Below are 20,665 nucleotides of genomic sequence, written 5' to 3'. Positions count from 1 at the left end.
CATAATATCAGCCCATTCAGCAATGCCCACATGTGACCATGCCCACATCACTCTTAATAATAATGATAATTAACATGTTGCCTGACAATGGCACCCTGAGGTCCCAACCTAAGTTCCTCTAAGTGCTGCTCAGTTGTAAACTCTTCAGGACAAGAATTCTGGGACTTTGCATGTGGCAATATTCTACATGTTGTAAAATGTCAAGTGTAGCTGCAAGCAAGAAATAAATAAGACATTACCATCATTGTGGGACTCACTGGAACAACTTGCCATTTTATCTAACCTTCCCACCATCTTTGCACCGCCTCCCTGAATTCAATTTATGAGTTCAGCAGGGAATATAACTACTGAACAATGACTGCTGCTTGAAGAAGCCAGCATGGTGTGCTTGGAGAATAAACAGCCTTTCCAATTTCCTTTCTCTAAAACACCCTTGTAAATTTATTTCAATTCTGAAGGAAAAAAAGACAGTGGCATTCAAGAGAATTAAAACAGTGTGAGTCACAAGGAGCATTTATTCTCTGTAAGTGAGAAGGAAGGCAGAGGTTATTGTTTCCCTTCCCCTCCCCCCTCCCAACCTCCACCCCAGGTCAACTGTGAGGGTCCTCCTAAACATTATTAGCACTGGCAAAGACCTAAGTGCCTGCTAAAAGTACTGTAGAAAGGATAATCCAGCCCTGTTTTACACACAAAAAGACATTAACATTTCAGAAGCAGAGGCATTGTATAACTGAGTACATAAAGTAAAAATAATTTCAAAGAGAAAGCTAGTGTCAAACAGCTCGTATAGGGAGACAAGCGATTTATAAGCATTTGTAAAGTCTGCTTTTTGTAACACTTTCTCCTCTTCCTCTAGGCTCAAAGTGAATTGCATGCTTTGTATCTGTTTTTAGCATCTAACATACTTGTCCCTAAACTCAGAGTGGACACAGAGTCATTACTGAAGCTTTCTTTGTGGAACATGTAGTAGGTGCCAATAAAACTGGCCATTTCCTACCTGCAGTAATCTGATGCTAAGTATAGGAAATTAAACAAACAAGTAACCCTCTGCTTTATTAACTTTCACTCATAGCACCCTACACCTGGATATAGAGTTTTTAGTTTTTGTTTTCTCTGGACCTCTCCAGAAAATTGTGTGTGATATTCACTAATCCTGATGCAGGGAGGAGCAACTTATACTTCAGTGCTGCAGCAACCCTCTGTGCCTCAGAAAAGATTAACTCCACTGATATCCCTTGAAGTTACTGCAGGGGGTAGGTTCCACTACACAAGAGCCTAGTTTATGGAGGTTGGTTATAGGATACTCTGAATCAACACATTCCATGTTTATGCACTTTCTCAATGAACATTGCCCACCTTTGAGACTATATTAATCTCCCATTGTAGCTCTTCCGTTCTCTTCCCCTCCCAACCATGAAATCATAGTGGCTTTTCTGATCTGCTGCAACATGTTTAATTGACTCAGCAACAGATCTGGTGGAGGGGGGTTCTGTAGTAAAGTAGTTATCCAGAGTTTAACTGGGTTACTTAGAGTATTATGGGCTGGAGCCATGATCCACCCTTCTCTTAGTCCTGATCTACACTAGGAGTTGAAGTCGAATTTAGCAGCGTTAAATCGATTTAACCCTGCACCTGTCCACATGACGAAGCCCTTTTTTTCGACGTAAAGGGCTCTTAAAATCGATTTCCTTACTCCATCCCCGACCAGGGGATTAGCGCTGAAATTGGCATTGCTGGGTCGAATTTGGGGTACTGTGGACACAATTAGACTGTATTGGCCTCCGGGAGCTATCCCAGAGTGTTCCATTGTGACCGCTCTGGACAGCACTCTCAACTCGGATGCATTGGCCAGGTAGACAGGAAAAGGCCCGCAAAGTTTTGAATTTCATTTCCTGTTTGGCCAGCGTGGCAAGCTGCAGGTGACCATGCAGAGCTCATCAGCAGAGGTGACCACGATAGAGTCCCAGAAACGGAAAAGAGCTCCAGCATGGACCAAACGGGAGGTACGGGATCTGATCGCTGTATGGGGAGAGGAATCCGTGCTATCAGAACTACGTTCCAGTTTTCGAAATGCCAAAACATTTATCAAAATCTCCCAGGGCATGAAGGACAGAGGCCATAACAGGGACCCGAAGCAGTGCCACGTGAAACTTAAGGAGCTGAGGCAAGCCCTACCAGAAAACCAGAGAGGCGAACGGCCACTCTGGGTCAGAGCCCCAAACATGCCGCTTCTATGATGAGCTGCATGCCATTTTAGGGGTTTCAGCCACCACTACCCCAGCCGTGTTGTCTGACTCCTTCAATGGAGATGGAGGCAACACGGAAGCAGGTTTTCGGGATGAGGAAGATGATGATGATGAGGTTTTAGATAGCTCACAGCAAGCAAGCGGAGAAACCAGTTTTCCCGACAGCCAGGAACTGTTTCTCACCCTGGACCTGGAGCCACTACCCCCCGAACCCACCCAAGGCTGCCTCCTGGACCCGTCAGGCAGAGAAGGGACCTCTGGTGAGTGTACCTTTTAAAATACTATACATGGTTTAAAAGCAAGCATGTTTAATGGTTAATTTGCCCTGGCATTCACGGCTCTCCTGGATGGACTCCCAAAGCCTTTGCAAAAGGTTTCTGGGGAGGGCAGCCTTATTCCATCCACCATTGTACGACACTTTACCACTCCAGGCCAGTAGCATGTACTCGGGAATCATTGTAGAACAAAGCATTGCAGTGTATGTTTGCTGGCGTTCAAACAACATCCGTTCTTTATCTCTCTGTGTTATCCTCAGGAGAGTGATATCATTCATGGTCACCTGGTTGAAATAGGGTGCTTTTCTTAAGGGGACGTTCAGAGGTGCTCGTTCCTGCTGGGCTGTTTGCCTGTGGCTGAACAGAAATGTTCCCCGCTGTTAGCCACGGGGAGGGGGGAGTGGGAAGGGGCTAGCCACATGCTGGGGGGAGGCAAAATGCGACCTTGGAATGAAAGCACATGTGCTATGTATGTAATGTTAACAGCAAGGTTTACCATGAAAGAGTGGAGCCATTGTTCTAGAAAATGTGTCTTTTTAAATACCACTGTCCCTTTTTTTTTCTCTACCAGCTGCATGTGTTTCAAGGATCACAGGATCTTCTCTTTCCCAGAGGCTAGTGAAGATCAGAAGGCGAAAAAAACGCACTCGTGATGAAATGTTCTCTGAGCTCATGCTGTCCTCCCACACTGACAGAGCACAGACGAATGTGTGGAGGCAGACAATGTCAGTGTGCAGGAAAGCACAAAATGACCGGGAGGAGAGGTGGCGGGCTGAAGAGAGGGCTGAAGGTGAAAGGTGGCGGCAGCGTGATGAGAGGAGGCAGGATTCAATGCTGAGGCTGCTGGAGGATCAAACTAATATGCTCCAGCGTATGGTTGAGCTGCAAGAAAGGCAGTGTTAAGATATAGATATTCAGGCCTGTCTGTAAAGGCCTATACTCTAAGAATGTAGGTATATGTTTATCATTTAGCTAGTAATAGAGGTAGACAAGAAAGAATCTGTGTAAGGGCCTTCTCTCACTGTGACAGTCTGAGGCCCTGTTCTTAGGCCAATGCCTTTGGCTAAGCAGCAGAGGCAGCCATAAGCTGGGAAGTGTACGGTCACATCCTCACATTCCTAACTAGTCAATATGGGGCTGTTAGGAAGGTGATCCAATCTATCACCTCCAGAGAAAGGGAAGAGCCTAGAAAATGTAAAAGGAAATTTAGGTTGATAGTTTTCTGTCTGGTAAGAACTCACTCATCAATAGACAGAGCTGGGAAACCCTTATGTCTTTATAGATGTAGTTGTGAAATCCTCACTTCTGTATTGTTTTGTCATTATAGTTCCCACTTTGCTATTGTTTATTTGCATGGTCTCTGTCTGGTTCTGTGATTGTTTCTATCTGCTGTATAATTAATTTTGCTGGGTGTAAACTAATTAAGGTGGTGAGATATAATTGGTTAGCTAATCATGTTACAATATGTTAGGATTGGTTAGGTAAATTTCAGTAGAATGATTGGTTAAGGTATAGCTAAGAATATTACTATTTAACTTAGGGGCAAACAGGAAGTAAGTTGGGATTCGAAAATAAGGAAAAAGGAACTTGGATTTAAGCTTGCTGGAAGTTCACCCCAATAAACATCGAATTGTTTGCACCTTCGGACTTTGGGTATTGTTGCTCTCTGTTCATGCAAGAAGGACCAGGGAAGTGGGAGAGTGAAGGAATAAGCTCTCTAACAGGCAGCAGGAGCACAGACCGCCGCTACAGCCCCTGTGTAACCAACCACCCTCCTCCCCAAGTTCCATAGCCTCCTCACCCAGATGCCCAAGAACGGGGTGGGGGGGCCTCCGGCCTCCCAGCCACTCCACCCCAGAGGATTCCCCAAGCAAGAGAAGGCTGGCATTCAATAAGTTTTAAAGTTTTAAACTTTTAAAGTTCTGTGTGGCCTTGTCCTTCCCTCCTCCACCATCCCTCCTGGTGCTGCTCTCCTCCACCACCCCTCCTGGGCTATCTTGGTAGTTATCCCCCTATTTGTGTGATGAATTAATAAAGAATGCATGAATATGAAGCAACAATGACTTTATTGCCTCTGCAAGTGGTGATCGAAGGGAGGAGGGGAGGGTGGTTAGCTGACAGGGAAGTAGAGTGAACCAAGGGGTGGGGGGTTTCATCAAGGAGAAACAAACAGAACTTTCACACCGTAGCCTGGCCAGTCATGAAACTGGTTTTCAAAGCTTCTCTGATGCGCACTGCACCCTCCTGTGCTCTTCTAACCACCCTGGTGTCTGGCTGTGCATAACCAGCAGCCAGGTGATTTGCCTCAACCTTCCACCCCATCATAAACGTCTCCCCCTTACTCTCACAGATCATAGAATCATAGAATATCAGGGTTGGAAGGGACCTCAGGAGGTCATCTAGTCCAACCCCCTGCTCAAAGCAGGACCAATCCCCAACTAAATCATCCCAGCCAGGGCTTTGTCAAGCCTGACCTTAAAAATATCTAAGGAAGGAGATTTCACCACCTCCCTAGGTAACGCATTCCAGTGTTTCATCACCCTCCTAGTGAAAAAGTTTTTCCTAATATCCAACCTAAACCTCCCCCACTGCAACTTGAGACCATTACTCCTTGTTCTACCTCAGCTACCACTGAGAACAGTCTAGAGCCATCCTCTTTGGAACCCCCTTTCAGGTAGCTGAAAGCAACTATCAAATCCCCCCTCATTCTTCTCTTCCGCAGACTAAACAATCCCAGTTCCCTCAGCCTCTCCTCATAAGTCATGTGTTCCAGTCCCCTAATCATTTTTGTTGCCCTCTGCTGGACTCTTTCCAATTTGTCCACATCCTTCTTGTAGTGTGGGGCCCAAAACTGGACACAGTACTCCAGATGAGGCCTCACCAATGTCGAATAGAGGGGAACGATCACGTCCATCGTTCTGCTGGCAATGCCCCTACGTATACATCCCAAAATGCCATTGGCCTTCTTGGCAACAAGGGCACACTGTTGACTCATATCCAGCTTCTCGTCCACTGTAACCCCTAGGTCCTTTTCTGCAGAACTGCTGCTGAGCCATTCAGTCCCTAGTCTGTAGCGGTGCATGGGATTCTTCCCTCCTAAGTGCAGGACTCTGCACTTGTCCTTGTTGCACCTCATCAGATTTCTTTTGGCCCAATCCTCTAATTTGTCTAGGTCCCTCTGTATCCTATCCCTACCCTCCAGCGTATCTACCTCTCCTCCCAGTTTAGTGTCAGACATTGTGGCGCGCACAGCAAGCAGTAATAACAGTGGGAATATTGGTTTCGCTGAGGTCTAACTGAGTCAGTGAACTGTGCCAGTGCACTTTTAAACGTCCAAATGCACATTCTACCACCATTCTGCACTTGCTTAGCCTGTAGTTGAACAGCTCCTGACTACTGTCCAGGCTGCCTGTGTACGGCTTCATGAGCCATGGCATTAAGGGGTAGGCTGGGTCCCCAAGGATAACAATAGGCATTTCAACATCCCCAATGGTTATTTTCTGGTCTGGGAATAAAGTCCCTTTCTGCAGCTTTTGAAACAGACCAGAGTTCCTGAAGATGCGAGCGTCATGTACCTTTCCCGGTCATCCCACGTTGATGTTGGTGAAACATCCCTTGTGATCCACCAGTGCTTGCAGCACTACTGAAAAGTACCCCTTGCGGTTTATGTGCTTGCCGGCTTGGTGCTCCGGTGCCAAGATAGGGATATGTGTTCCGTCTATGGCCCCACCACAGTTAGGGAATCCCATTGCAGCAAAGCCATCCACTATGACCTGCACATTTCCAAGGGCCACTACCCTTGATATCAGCAGATCTTTCATTGCGTTGGCTACTTGCATCACAGCAGCCCCCACAGTAGATTTGCACACTCCAGATTGACTCCCGACTGACCGGTAGCTGTCTGGCATTGCAAGCTTCCACAGGGCTATTGCCACTTGCTTCTCAACTGTGAGGGCTGCTCTCATCTTGGTATTCTTGCGCTTCAGGGCAGCGGAAAGCAAGTCACAAAGTTCCATGAAAGTGCCCTTTGTCATACGAAAGTTTCACAGCCACTGGGAATTGTCCCAGACCTGCAACACTGTGCGGTCCCACCAGTCTGTGCTTGTTTCCCGAGCCCAGAATCGGCGTTCCACTGCATGAACCTGCCCCATTAGCACCATGATGCCCACATTGCCAGGGCCCCTGCTTTGAGAGAAGTCTGTGTCCATGTCCTCATCACTCTCGTCACCGCACTGACGTCGCCTACTCTCCCAGTTTCGCTTTGCCAGGTTCTGGTGCTGCATATACTGCTGGATAATGAGTGTGGTGTTTAATGTGCTCCTACTTGCCAAAGTGATCTGAGCGGGCTCCATGCTTGCCGTGGTATGGTGTCTGCACAGAAAAAAGGCGCGGAACGATTTTCTGCCGTTGCTCTGATGGAGGGAGGGGCAACTGACGACATGGCTTACAGGGTTGGCTTACAGGGAATTAAAATCAACAAAGGGGGTGGCTTTGGAGAAACTGAATGGCCCCCTCAAAGACAGAACTCAAAACCTCAAGGACAGAACTCAAAACTGGGTTTAGCAGGCCGTTGATTTCATGGAGGGAGGGAGGAAAAAATGAATACAAAACAAATCTGGTCTACTTCTTGTTTTGAGCCACTTCGTCTATCTTTATACATCTTGCTGGCAGCAGACTGTGCAGTACGACCGCTAGCCATCGTCATCTCCTGGGTGCTCGGCAGAAGACGGTGCAGTATGACTGCTGACCATCATCTTCTGCTGGCTGCTGATTAAAAGACAGTGCACTGCCAGTAGGATTCAATCGCCAAGAGACAAAACTTAAAAGGGAAATGACCTGGCTGAGTCACTCCCATGTTTGCCCAGGTGCCCTGACCTCATCAAGGTCAGTTAAAAGAGCACCCAGGACTACGTCGACGACGGCTACCAGTCATACTGCACTGTCTGCTGCCAAAAGGCAATAAACTGCTGCTGTGTAGCAATGCAGTACTGCGTCTGCTAGCACCCAGGAGCCATACGGTGACGGTTAGCTGAGCAGGCTCCATGCTTGCCATGGTATGGCGTCTGCACAGGTAACTCAAGAAAAAAGGTGCAAAATGATTGTCTGCCCTTGCTTTTATGGAAGGAGGGAGGGAAGGGAGGCCTGACGATATGTACCCAGAATCACCCGCGACAATGTTTTAGCCCCATCAGGCACTGGGATTTCTACCCAGAAATCAAATGCGCGGCAGAGACTGCAGGAACTGTGGGATAGCTACCCACAGTGCAAAGCTCCGGAAGTCGACAGTTGCCTCGGTACTGTGGACACACTCCACCGGCTACATGCACGTAGAGCATTTGTGTGGGGACACACACAATCGACTATAAAAACGCTTTCTACAAAACCGACTTCTATACATTCGATCTAATTTCGCAGTGTAGACATACCCTTACTTTTAGTTTAGTTAGTGGGTGTACCCTCCCCCATTCTGTTCATATGTAGTTGAATAAAGCAGCACATTCCCAGCCTGCAATACTATAAGTGGTCCCTTGACAAAACTGGTGTTGAGGAATGCATTAGAGTAACCTGTCACATGATGTGAGTGGAGGAAAGCAGTTCTCTCTAATTAGGCAGTCCTATTAGAAGCTCCTAAAAGTGGGATGGGTCTGGGCCTATATAAACCCAACCCAGCTCATTTCAAAGGATAAGGATGAGCAAGTGCTTTAGCAAATTGGGCGGATGAAACAGTGCCTAAGGAAAAGAATCTTTTGGGGAAAGGAGAAGGTACAAAGCCCTGTTAGATAAAAGGTACAAGGTTTGGGCAAATCAGGCAAAGGCTGGGGGCTGCCTTCCCAAGAAAACTTGCCAAGATGTGAGAAAATGGTGGAGAAATGGGTCTAAAAGACTTGAGCATAAATGATAATTTAAATTCTGATATGCCCTTTATCACTAATACTGCATATTCTTTGGGCTTCGATATTTTTTTCCATTCCCCAACCCCAATAACCCCCTTCGATATTTTTTTCCATTCCATTCATCCTCCGGTGGTCAGATCATCCTGGTCCACCATGTGTAGCTTGACCACATTAGTACATTAATGATTGTCTACCGAACTCCTTGGGGCTGGTGAGCATTCACTGGTTCACAAGTATAAGCAGCAACTAAATGAGCTCTGCCCTGACATCTAGTGACAAACTGGGGGAAAAGACTTAGATGCAGTGGGGGAGGTAGTGTTGTATGAAAGGTCCTGACGGGGTAGCAGCTGAGATGTCTACCATTGAGCTCAGTTCTTAGTGACTTCCACAGATAAGTGGTGGACCCTCGGAATGCAGCTTTGCGGAAGTGGCAAAGCAGCAGCAGAGATAACAGTGGCAGTGGTAGAGTATGATGGCATGTGGTAGCACAGACAGCAGCAGCAGTGAGCAAGTTGCAAAAGTGTCAGCAGAGACATTGTTTGGTGAATTTCCTCCTCCCTTGTCAGGGATGGGAGATAAATGACTCTCTGAACTCTGGATCTTCCTTGACCAAGGACAACTAACTGTGAGTGGGGTGAAGCAGAGAGAAACAGGAGTGGTGTGTTAAAGGGACATTCATTTGTCAGACTTTCACATCGCAATTCCCTTTTATAAAGTTTTACTTTGTTATGCATAGGCTTCGTGCTTGCAAGCGGGGAAGCGTTGCCTCTTAGAGGAGCCCAGGGGCGGTGTTTAGTTTTCCCACATTACAGGTTGAGGGGGTTGAGCCGGTTCTGTTTTGTATTAAGAGGAACCCCGAAATATTGAACCCAACCCTTGTTACTGACTCCATCTGGCAGAAGGGTTACACAAGGAAGAACATAAGAATGGCAATGTCTGGTAAAATTCCTCAGTTAATGCAGAAAATGAGGAGAGTCAGCAACATTTTGAAAGATTGGAACACTATTTTCTTGCAAATGAGATTATAGATGAGGACAAATGGAGACCAATTTTCCTCAGGGTCAGTGGTTGCAAAACCTGCTCTTGCTTAAGGAGTTTGTTACAACCTCAGAAAGCTGGAGACAAAAGTTTAGAAGACCTGCAAAATATCTTACCAGAGCACTACACCCTAAAGCCAAACATTATTGTGGAATGTTTCAAGTTTCATACTAGAATGAGGCCTCAAGGTGAAACTGTATCTGTGTATGTGTCAGAGCTAAAAAGATTAACGGAATATTGCTCATTTGGAAAAGTCCTAGAGGACTGCAGGACAGGTTTGTTTGTGGCTTTAATAATGAGAGAATTCAAAGAAGATTGCTGGCAGAGGAGAACTCAGCCTGGCTGAAGGCAGTAGAATTAGCAACAGCAATGGAAGCAGCATTTTTTTTAAAAAAACTTACAACGTATTTGCACTTAGAATTCGGGGCAAATCAATAAAAAAGACAAAGCCAGCTGTAAGAGACTCAGACTCCTGAGAGGTATTTCTGCTGTGGAGGAGCTCATTTTGCATCAGTTTATAAACTTAAAGCAGCTCCATGTCATAGATGGCTCAAGATTGGACACGTCACCAGAAAAAGCAAAGGTGACTATCAAGCAAAGGAGGGTAGATTCCCAAAGATCAGAGGAAAAGAGAAAGCAGAGGGCTTTTTACCTTGGTGGGGAGGACAGAAAATGTGGTACATACCGTGTATGGTCTAAAAGTGAAGAAAGTGGGACCTTAGGAAATAATGGTAGAGTTAAACAATCAGTCAGTTCAAATGGAATTAGACACAGAGACTTCAGCTACGGTGATCAATGAATATACATGTAACCCACACACCTCCTGGGTCTGTCAGCGTTACGTACAGGTCAGCAGTGCAAAGCAGGACTGAATGCAAAAGTGACACTGCACATATACATTGGAAAACCCGTACAGGTGGTAGGTTTTGTGCTTGTCCCTGTAAAGGAAAAGTTACCACTCTTGAGGTGAGGATCAGCTGGGCTAGGACCTGGGTCTGCATATCCCTGTGCTGTGAACATTGTGGAGCCAAGTAGTACTGGATGTCCTGCCCACAGAGGCCCTGACTCGCGGAGCCTGCAATGTTCTGTATTGGCCCCACTGTGCTATTTTAGGCCTAGGGAAAACACTTGCAGGCTGTTTGTACAACAAGGCAGATCCTTGACTTGCTGCTGAGACAGATCCTGCTTTGTTCCTGCATCCTTGTGTAGCCCAAGGTCCAGTGTGCTTCAACAGCAGCCATGGAAACTACAAGTTGTGGACAACAAACTGCTGCATGTTGGGAGAACTTCCTGGTTCCGACCCAGATATACTCTGTGCCCCCCCAGCAGGAGGTCTCAGCACTGACTCAGCTGGGAGCACGTAGCAGGCAAGCAGAGAGGAGGCTGCTAGACTGTAATCCTGTTCTATGTTCTTTACAGAATAAAGCCTTATTCCTGGTGGTTTGTCTGAATGGATCTGGTCTGAGGTGAACACACACTGACACACAACACAAAGCACACCTCAGACCCAGTTTACCAAAGTTGTGTAAAAAGTCACAAGGCAGGCTTCCCCTATCTTGAACAATCTCAAACTGAGCCAGTGAATAAAAGAGGGTGTGGTAGGGGGTAGGGGACTACACTTGCCTTATCCCAGCCTCAATCCTGCCTCAGACCTAGCTCTGCTCTCCCTTCCTTGACTCCAGGTAACCCACTTCTGACACTTGGTTCTGATTCCTGGTGCTAACTCTGGTCTGACCCTTGGCTCTGGCATCTAGCTTCTGGCTCTGGTTCTGAGCCTCAGTTCCATTTCCCAGCCCTGACTCCTGCTCCAACCAGTGGACCTGACCACCCATGTTCCTGACCCCTGATGACCTGGGGACAAATGTAAAATCTGTTAGGCAGAGATTGGTTGCAAGAAGTAAAACTGAATTGGGAGAAAATGCCCAAATTAGACCCTAGCAAAACACAGCACTCCTAGACATTGACCTACACCTTTTTAAAGAAGGGTTAGGGACCCTGGATGGTGTAATGGCCAGGATTTATACCCAGGATGGGGTCAAGCCAAAATACTTTAAAGTAAGTCCACCTCCTTATGCCCTCAGAAAACTTAGCACTATAGACACTGTCAAGGACTTATACTCATATAATAGATTGCAATATCAGCAGCACATTAATTTTCCAGTGGCCATGGAACTTGTGCTGAAAGGTGCCCCACGTATTTTAGTGAGGATTGATGACATTCTCATCACAGGCAGAAGTGACACAATGTCTCAACACTGGCAAAGTACTTCAAAGATTTGAAGGCCATGGTGCTTTGCTTACAACAAAGTAAGGGCTTTTTAAATAAAGAACATCTAACTTCCATAAGAATGGCCATACTGGCCAGACCAATGGTCCATCTAACCCGGTATCTTGTCTTTGACTGTGGCTGATGCCGGATGTTTCAGCGGGAATGAACAGAACAGGGCAATCATCAAGTGATCCATCTCCTGTCATCTAGTCCCAGAATTTGGCAGTCAGAGGTTTAGGGACAACCTGACCAGCTTGGCTAATAGCCTTTCATAGAATCGTAGAACTGGAAGGGACCTTAGGAGGTCACCTAGTCCAGTCCCCTGCACTCAAGGCAGGACTAAGTATTATCTACACCATCCCTGACAGGTGTTTGTCCAAGCTGCTCTTAAAAATCCCCAATAATGGAGATTCCACAACCTCCCTAGGCAGTTTATTCCAGTGCTTAACCACTCTGACAGGAAGTTTTTCCTAAAGTTCAACCTAAACTGCCCTTGCTGCAATTTAAGTCCATTGCTTCTTGTCCTATCCTCAGAGGTTAAGAAGAACAATTTTTCTCTCTCCTCCTTTTAACAACCTTTTATATACTTGAAAACTGTTATCATGTCCCCTCTCGGCTTTCTCTTCTCCAGACTAAACAAACCCAATTTTTTCAATCTTCCCTCATAGGTCATATTTTCTAAATCATTGATGAAGATATTGATCAGAACTGGACCCAGAACCAATCCCTGTGGGACCCCACTCGTTATGCCCTTCCAGCATGACTGTGAACCACTGATAACTATTCTCTGGGAACAATTTTCCAATCAGTTATGCACCCACCTTATAGTAGTTCCATCTAGATTGTATTTCCCTAGTTTGTTTATGAGACGGTCATGCGAGACAGTATCAAAAGCCTTACTAAAGTCAAGATATACCACATCTACCACTTCCCCCCTATCCACAAGGCTTGTTACCCTGTCAGAGCAGGGTATCAGGTTGGTTTCACACTATTTATTCTTGACAAATCCATGCTGACTGTTATTTATCACCTTGTTATCTTCTAGGTCAGTGGTTCTCAACTCTGGTCCACCGCTTGTTCAGGAAAAGCCCCTGGCATGCCGGGCCAGTTTGTTTACCTGCCATGCCCACAGGTTCAGCCGATCACAGCTCCAACTGGCTGCGGTTTGCCGCTCCAGGCCAATGGGGGTTGCAGGAAGCGGCGTGGGCCGAGGGATGTGCTGGCTGCCCTTCCTGCAGCCCCCATTGGCCTGGAGCAGCGAACCGCGGCCAGTGGGAGCCATGATTGGCCGAACCTGCGGACGCGGCAGGTAAACCTGGCCCAACGCACCAGGGACTTTCCCTGAACAAGCAGTGGACCAGAGTTGAGAACCACTGTTCTAGGTGTTTGCAAATTGATTGCTTAATTATTTGCTCCATTATCCTTCCGGGTACAGAAGTTAAGCTGACTGGTCTGTAATTCCCCGGGTTGTCCTTTTTTCCCTTTTTATAGATGGGCACTATATTTGCCCTTTTCCAGTCTTCTGGAATGTCTCCTGTCTTCCATGACTTTTCAAAGATAATTGCTAATGGCTCAGATATCTCCTCAGTCAACTCCTTGAGTATTCTAGGATGCATTTCATCAAGCCCTGGTGATTTGAAGACCTCTAACTTGTCTCAGTAAGTAATTCATCCTCCATGAACTATTTTTGATTTTTATAACCCAGTTATACTTTTGGCCTTCACAACATCTCTTGGCAATGAGTTCCACAGGCTGATACTGTGTTGTGTGCAGAAATACTTTCTCATGTTTGCTTTAAACCTCCTGCCTATTAATTTCATTGGGTAACCCCTGGTTCTTGTGTAATGTGAAGGGGTAAATTCACTTTCTTCACTTATTCACTTTCTGCACACCAGTCATGATTTATAGACCTCTATTATATCCCCCATTAGTCATCTCTTTTCTAAGATTAATAATCCAAGACTCTTTAATCTCTCCTCATAAGGAAGATGTTCCATATCCCTAATCATTTTTTTGCCCTTCTCGGTACCTTTTCTAATTCGAATGTCTTTTTTGAGACGGGGTGACAAGAACTGTGCCCAGTATTCAAGGTTTATATAGTGGCATTATGATATTTACTGTCTTATTATCTATCTCGTTCCTAATGGTTCTTCAGACTTGACACCTAAAAAGAATTGCTCTGGTGTGGGAATCTCCCTCACATCCTCTGCAGTGAAGACTGAAGCAAAGAATTCATTTAGCTTCTCTGCAATGGCCTTGTCTTCCCTAAATGCTCCAATGCTCCTTTAACAACTTGATCGCCTACTGGTCCTACTGATTGTTGGCATGCTTCCTGCTTTTGATGTACTTAATCTTTTTTTCCTGTTAGTTTTTATGTCTTTTGCAAGTTACTCTTAAAAAAAATGTTTGGCCTGCCTAACTATACTTTTACACTTGACTTGTCAGAGTTTATGCTTCTTTCTACTTTTTCTCAGTGGGATTTGACTTTGAATTTTTAAACGATGTCTCTTTGTCTGTAACCATCTTTTACTCTGTTTAGCCAAGGTGGAATTTTTTTGGTACACCTACTATTTTTTTCTTTTTAATTTGGGCTATACAAGTAATTTGAGCCTCTATTATGGTGTTTGTTTGGGGGGGGGGGTTAAGTTTCCATAAAACTTTCAGGTATTTCACTTTTTTGACTGTTGCTTTTAATTTCCATTTAACTAGCTTCCTTCTTTTTATGTAGTTCCCATTTTTGAATATAAATGCTAGTTGGTGTTCTTCTTTGGTACCTCCCCCGACCTCCTTGAACAACAATACCATAGCAGTAGGAATTCCTATCCATAGAGATTCTGTGGTACAGTTTGATTCATTTAAGATTTTTATTATATTTGACTCTACACTTTCTTTCACCTATAGTGTCACTCCCCCAGCAGCACGACCTACTCTGTCATTCCTATATATTTTGTACCCTGGCATTACCATGTCCCTTTTGATTACCCTTGTTCCACCAAGTTTCTCTGGCGCCTATTATACCAATATCCTCATTTAATACCAGGCACTCAAGTTTACCATCTTAGTATTTAGACTTCTTGCATTTGTATACAAGCACTTATAAAATTAGACAATATTTAGTTGTCTGCCTTCATGTGATAAAATTGCATGGGACTCTTTTTCATTTGACTGTTTCTCTTCAGCTCCTACCAGTACTTTGTCAACTTCTATCCTTTCTTCTTTATTAGGATGTACAGAATCCCCATTAATAGATCCTCCTGTAAGGGATGTGCCTGTCTGAACTGTGCATTCCTACAAACCCGTTGGTTTTTCCCCTAGGCCTCTGTTTTAATTTTACATGCCAGCAATCTGGTTCCATTTTGGTTTAGATGGAGCCCATCCTTCCTGTATAGGCTTCTCTTTTTCCAAAAGATTCCCCAGTTCCTAAAAAAAAACATAATTCCCCTACCCTCATTCATCCATGGGTTGAGACCATGCAATTCTTCCTGTCTACCTGGCTCTGCTCTTGGAACTGGAAGTATTTCAGAGAATGTTACCATGGAGGTCCTTGACTTCAATCTCTTACCTAACAGCCTAAATTTGGCCTCCAGGCTTGCCTTTCCCTATGTTATTGGTACCTAGATGTACTGTGACCACAAGCTCCTCCCCAGGCCTGCACATAAGTCTGTTTAGATTTCTTGAGAGATCTGCATGCAACCTTCACATGCAGCAGGGGATTTACCATGTGGTTCTCCTGGTCATCACAAATCCAACTATCTAGATTTCTAAGAATTGAACCCCCCATTACTATTACCTGTCTGTTTCTAATAACTGTGATCCCCTTCCCCAGAGAAGTACCCTCAGTGCAAGAGGGTACCGTGACATCATCTGGAAGGAGGGCCCCAACTAGGAGATCATTTCCCTCCATTCCAGTTTGATCTTCTTCTTCCTTGAGACTTTCATCCTCCTCAACAGCACACAAGTGGCCAAACTGGGGGAGGCCCTGCTCTACTGTATCCCAGAAAGTCTCATCTATGTAGCACTCTGTCTCCCTTAGCTCCTCCAGCTCAGCCACTCTGGCCTATACTCTGTCTGTCTCTAAGGGCCATGAGCTGCTTGCGCTGAATGCACACACATGCCACCTGCCCACAAAACATGTAATCAGACATGATGCATTCAGTGTGATAAATTGGTAACCCCCGTTCTGCTGCTGGACTTCTGCCTGCATTATTTTTAATCTTGCAGCTTTTTTCTTTTGGTTTGGTGGTGGTTGTTTTTTTTGGGGTAGGGGGAGGTGTTTCTTGACCTACATTTAGAGAATGTTTGGTGTATCTGGCTCTCACTCCCTTCTAAACTCCCCTGCAAAACTCCCCTGTTTGCAGCTCTTGCTCACTAGTTCCTTTGGTCACTTTTTTTCTTGGGGGGGAGGCTTTTGTTTTCTTTAATTGATCAAAGTGATATATCGGCATCAATCTGTCTCATGCCATCTGTACAAACGGGTGGGGGGAGGGAGGGGAGAGGAGCCAGGCCCAGCCCCAGCTCCAGTCCATGGCTTCTGCACATCGACCACAGAATCCCCTAATTACTCCAGGGCTTTTACAAGGGCCTCATGGGCTTCTATGTTAATCTGGGCTTCTACTTTAGCTGTTACATCAGGTACTGCAGCCAGCTGGGATAAGGATTTATCCAGATTCAATTTAGCAGTAGCAAAATCCAGCATGTCTAAAGTGGCCACCTCTTCTGCCAGCAGCTGCACAAAGTACTTGGTTGCTGTGCCATCCTTGGCAAAGACCATCACAATTCCGGGTTTCAGGACCTGCAGGGTAGGAACGGGAGATGCCAAAGGAGCCGTTCGATGTGGGAACGTCCACCTGCTAAACGGTGGCTCCATTGTACAACACCTGCGTGGGCAAGGCGAAGGTGAAGGACATCTGGGCTGGGTCAGCGGCCACCTCAGCATAGGAGCAAGGTGGGGCCTGGAGGCCAGGCAGGTATGGGGCCCGAGGGCCAGGAGGTAGCGAGCAGCCAGCATGGTGGGGCCGGGGCGGGTGCAGAGGCCACCCAAGGTCACATTGGAGATGGCTTTTTAAAACCCTGAGTAGTCCCACCCACCATTTAACGGCTCCTAAAGGGATTAAGGATCAAAGACTCATTATGAGACCAAAAGTGGTGTACCTGGGCTACAGAATAGACAATGAAGGGATTCACTCTGTAGCAGATCACATCAGAGCAATTAATCAGGTTCCCGCCCCTTAGAACACAGCTGAGCTGCACGCTGTATGGTATGTTAAATTATTATTACAGGTCTCTTTCAAATGTTTCAGTCCTTTTAGAGACCTTGCATCAACTCTGAAGTAAGAAGCTCTCCAGGAATTGAGGGCTGGGGGGGGGGGGGAAGGGGGAGAATAGGAAAAGAGAGCTTTCCAGGAGTCTAAAATCTACTCAGAATCTTTAAACTTATTCATTTTGACCCAGGCAAAGAATTGATCCTATCATGTGCTGCTTCCTCATATGGGACAGGGACAATTTTGTCAGAGAATGGCCAATTGGCTATGTCTCCAGATCACTGACTAAAGCTGGATGGGATTGTTTTCAGTTAGAGATCTAAATACCATTTTTAGAATACAAAAATTCATCATAGACTCATAGAAGATTAGGGTTGGAAGAGACCTCAGAGGGTCATTTAGTCCAACCCCCTGCTCAAAGCAGGACCAACACCAACTAAATCATCCCAGCCAGGGCTTTGTCAAGCTGGGCCTTAAAAACTTCTCAGGATGGAGATTCCACCACCTCCCCAGGAAACCCATTCCAGTGCTTCACCACCTTCCTGCTGAAATAGTTTTTCCTAATATCCAATCTAGACCTCCCTCCCTGCAACTTGAGATCATTGCTTCTTGTTCTGTCATCTGCCACCACTGACAACATCCTCTTTGGAACCTCCCTTCAGGTAGTTGAAGGCTGCTCTCAAATCCTCCCTCACTCTTCTCTTCTGCAGACTAAATAAGCCCAATTCCTCCTCATAAGTCATGTGCCCCAGCCCCCTAATCATTTTTGTTGCCCTCCTCTGGACTCTCTCCAATGTTTCTTTAGTGAGGAGGCCCAAAACTGGATGCAATACTACAGATGTGGCCTCACCAGTGCAGAATAGAGGGGAATAATCACTTCCCTCAATCTGCTGGCAATGCTCCCACTAATGCAGCCCAATATGCCGTTAGCAATCTTGACAACAAGGGCACACTGTTTACTCATATCCAGCTTCTCATCTACTATAATCCCCAGGTCCTTTTCTGCAGAAGTGTCGCTTATCCAGTCGGTCCCCAGCCTGTAGCAGTGGATGGGATTCTTCCACCCTAAGTGCAGGACTCTGCCCTTGTCCTTGTTGAACCTCATCAGATTTCTTTTGGCCCAATCCTCCTATTTGTCTAGGTCATTCTGGCCCCTATCCCTACCCTCTAGTGACTACCTCTCCCCTCAGCTTAGTGTCATCCTCAAACTTGCTGTCCATCCCATCATCCAGATCATTAATGAAGATGTTGAACAAAACCGGCCCCAGGATCATCCTTTGGAGCACTCCACTTGATACCAGCTGCAAAATCGACATCGAGATGTTGATCATTACCCGTTGAGCCCAACAATCTAGCCAGCTTTCTATCCACTTTATAGTCCATTCATCCAATCCATACTTTTTTAACTTGCTGGTAAGAATACTGTGGGAGACTGTATCAGTATCTGTATGGGGAGCCTTGTACTGTTCTGACAGATTACAAACCACTTGTGGGACTTTTCCATGAAAACAAGTGTGTGCTGGCCACTTGCTACACTGTTGGGCTTTGACCATAGCTGCTTATGTGTACAGGATAGACTCTGAGGCTGGACATTAGTATGCTAACACAGATACCTTTAGTCCATTGGTGTTATCAGAACAAGCTGGTTCTATGGTGCTTCCAGGAGAGATTTGTGGTGTTCATGCACCACCTCTACCAGACATGAGTAAAGGCTTCCTAGATAGGGGAATGGACTAGACAGAATCCTATCCTGCCCAGAGGCAGCATCAGATACTGCAGGCCTGGCTAAATCAGTGTAAGAGGGAAGAATTCTGCCCATTTAGGGACAGGCGTACAGAAATGAGCACAGAGAATGGACGTATATAGTGTACTTCATGTACTTCAGTCAGGCCTTTATCTCATCCTGGAATGACTTCTGTTTCATAGAATCATAGAATCATATGAATATATGAATCTATGAAACAGAAGTCATTCCAGGATGAGATAAAGGCCTGACTGAAGTACATGAAGTACACTCTGGTATTTCATGCATGAAATCTTTGGCTGGGTGTGGTGGCCAAACATGAGGATGAGGACCTGGAAAAAGTAATAAAGGGAAGTCTCTAATGTCATACACCAGCAGACCTGGTGCTGACACTCCTCACCCCTAGAATGGCCAGAACACCCATGATTCTGCATATGTATGGGCTCTGCAGGCCCATACCTGGGATAAAATGTTTCTAATCTTATTGGATACACATTCAAAATGGTTAGTAGTGCATGCAATGACCCCACAATCTCCACTGCTACTTGTGAACAGCTCAGTTAGATCCTTGCTCACACAGACTACCAGGAGTACCTGTCACACACCATGGACCAAATTTTACAGGCTTGGAGTTTAAAAACTTTTTAAGCAAACATGGTGTCAAGGTTCTCCCCCCGCCCCCCATTCTGAACTCTGGGGTACAGATGTGGGGACCCACATAAAAGACCCCTTAAGATTTTATCAGCTTAGGTTAAAACTTTTCCAAGGCACAAATCCCTTTCCATGTCCTTGGACTGGTATTGTTGCCACCACCAAGTGATTTACAGAAAATATTCAGGGAATGGTCACTTGGAATCCCTATCCCCCCAAAATACCCCCCCCACCAAGTCCCTTCACCCCCTTTCCTGGGGAGGCTTGAGAATAATGTACCAACCAATTGCCTTAGCAATGTGAGCACAGACCAGACCCTTTGTCTTCAGGACACTGAAAAAAATCAGGTTCTTAAAAGAAGAACTTTATAATAAAGAAAAAAGTAAAAGAATCACACCTGCAAAATCAGGATGGAAGGTAACTTTATAGAGTAATAAAAAGATTTAAAACACAGAGGAGTCCCTTCTGGGCTCAGCTTCACGGTTACAAAAACAGGAATGAAACTACCACTGTAGCATAGGAAAAATGCACAGGCCAAAACAAAAGATAACCTAATGCATTTCCTTGCCCTACTCACAGTTTCTGTGGTTTTAGATGGCTTATTCCAGGTATTTTTTCAGGAGATGTTGTACCTGCTTGGCTTCTCCCTCCGTCTGGAGAGGGAACAACAAACAAATCCCTCCCCCCCCACCCCAGATTTGAAAGTATCTTCTTTCCTCATTGCTCCTTCTAGTCAGGTGCCAACTAGATTATTTGAACTGCTTAACCCCTTACATGTAAGGCAATCCAGTACAGCTGCCAAGGAGGGATTTTATGCTTCTGCATACATAAAGGTTGCTACCCTTCCCTCTATATTCATGGCACATGGGATTAAACATATTCAAACTTCTCTGTTGTAGGCCTGAGACCTGATCACCTCCATCCCATATTAAACTAGCCTTGGGGGAAACTCAAGGAGTTCACAACCAAAATTGAAAAAAGAATGTTCTGCTGCTGATAAAGCACCCCCACCTCAGGAATGTCCCTAATGAGAGTACAACCTTGTTGGTTATAAAAGTAGAGACCCTCAGGCTCTGAGAAATTAGGGAGGATATAGAAAGAGACTCAACAAATGGTAAAATAAGCTCTAACCAGAGTTTTTATGCTGACCATCTACACAAACAGAGAAGGTTAAATTAAATTACAATTTGGGCATGAAAGATAACATGTAAAAACTTGGGCAGCAAGGAGGACACATAGGTGCCAGTATGTAACTGGTTAATTTTTTTGTTATTTAGCAGTGTGGCT

At 45.5% G+C, this 20,665-nt stretch overlaps 1 protein-coding gene across 1 annotated transcript; it reads left to right on the top strand.

Annotated features, from left to right (window-relative positions):
- Positions 1-1,282: 1,282 nt before the first annotated feature.
- Positions 1,283-4,198, top strand: LOC141983785 (uncharacterized). The gene is made up of 3 exons (XM_074946797.1): positions 1,283-1,288; positions 2,179-2,506; positions 3,093-4,198. The coding sequence occupies exons 1-3, from the start codon at positions 1,283-1,285 to the stop codon at positions 3,422-3,424; spliced, it is 666 nt and encodes a 221-aa protein (XP_074802898.1). The 3' UTR covers positions 3,425-4,198.
- Positions 4,199-20,665: the final 16,467 nt, after the last annotated feature.

The sequence above is a fragment of the Natator depressus genome, chromosome 3 (genome assembly GCF_965152275.1).
Source record: "Natator depressus isolate rNatDep1 chromosome 3, rNatDep2.hap1, whole genome shotgun sequence".
NCBI classification, from domain to species: domain Eukaryota; kingdom Metazoa; phylum Chordata; order Testudines; family Cheloniidae; genus Natator; species Natator depressus.
This window is presented reverse-complemented; position numbering and strand designations above follow the sequence as displayed.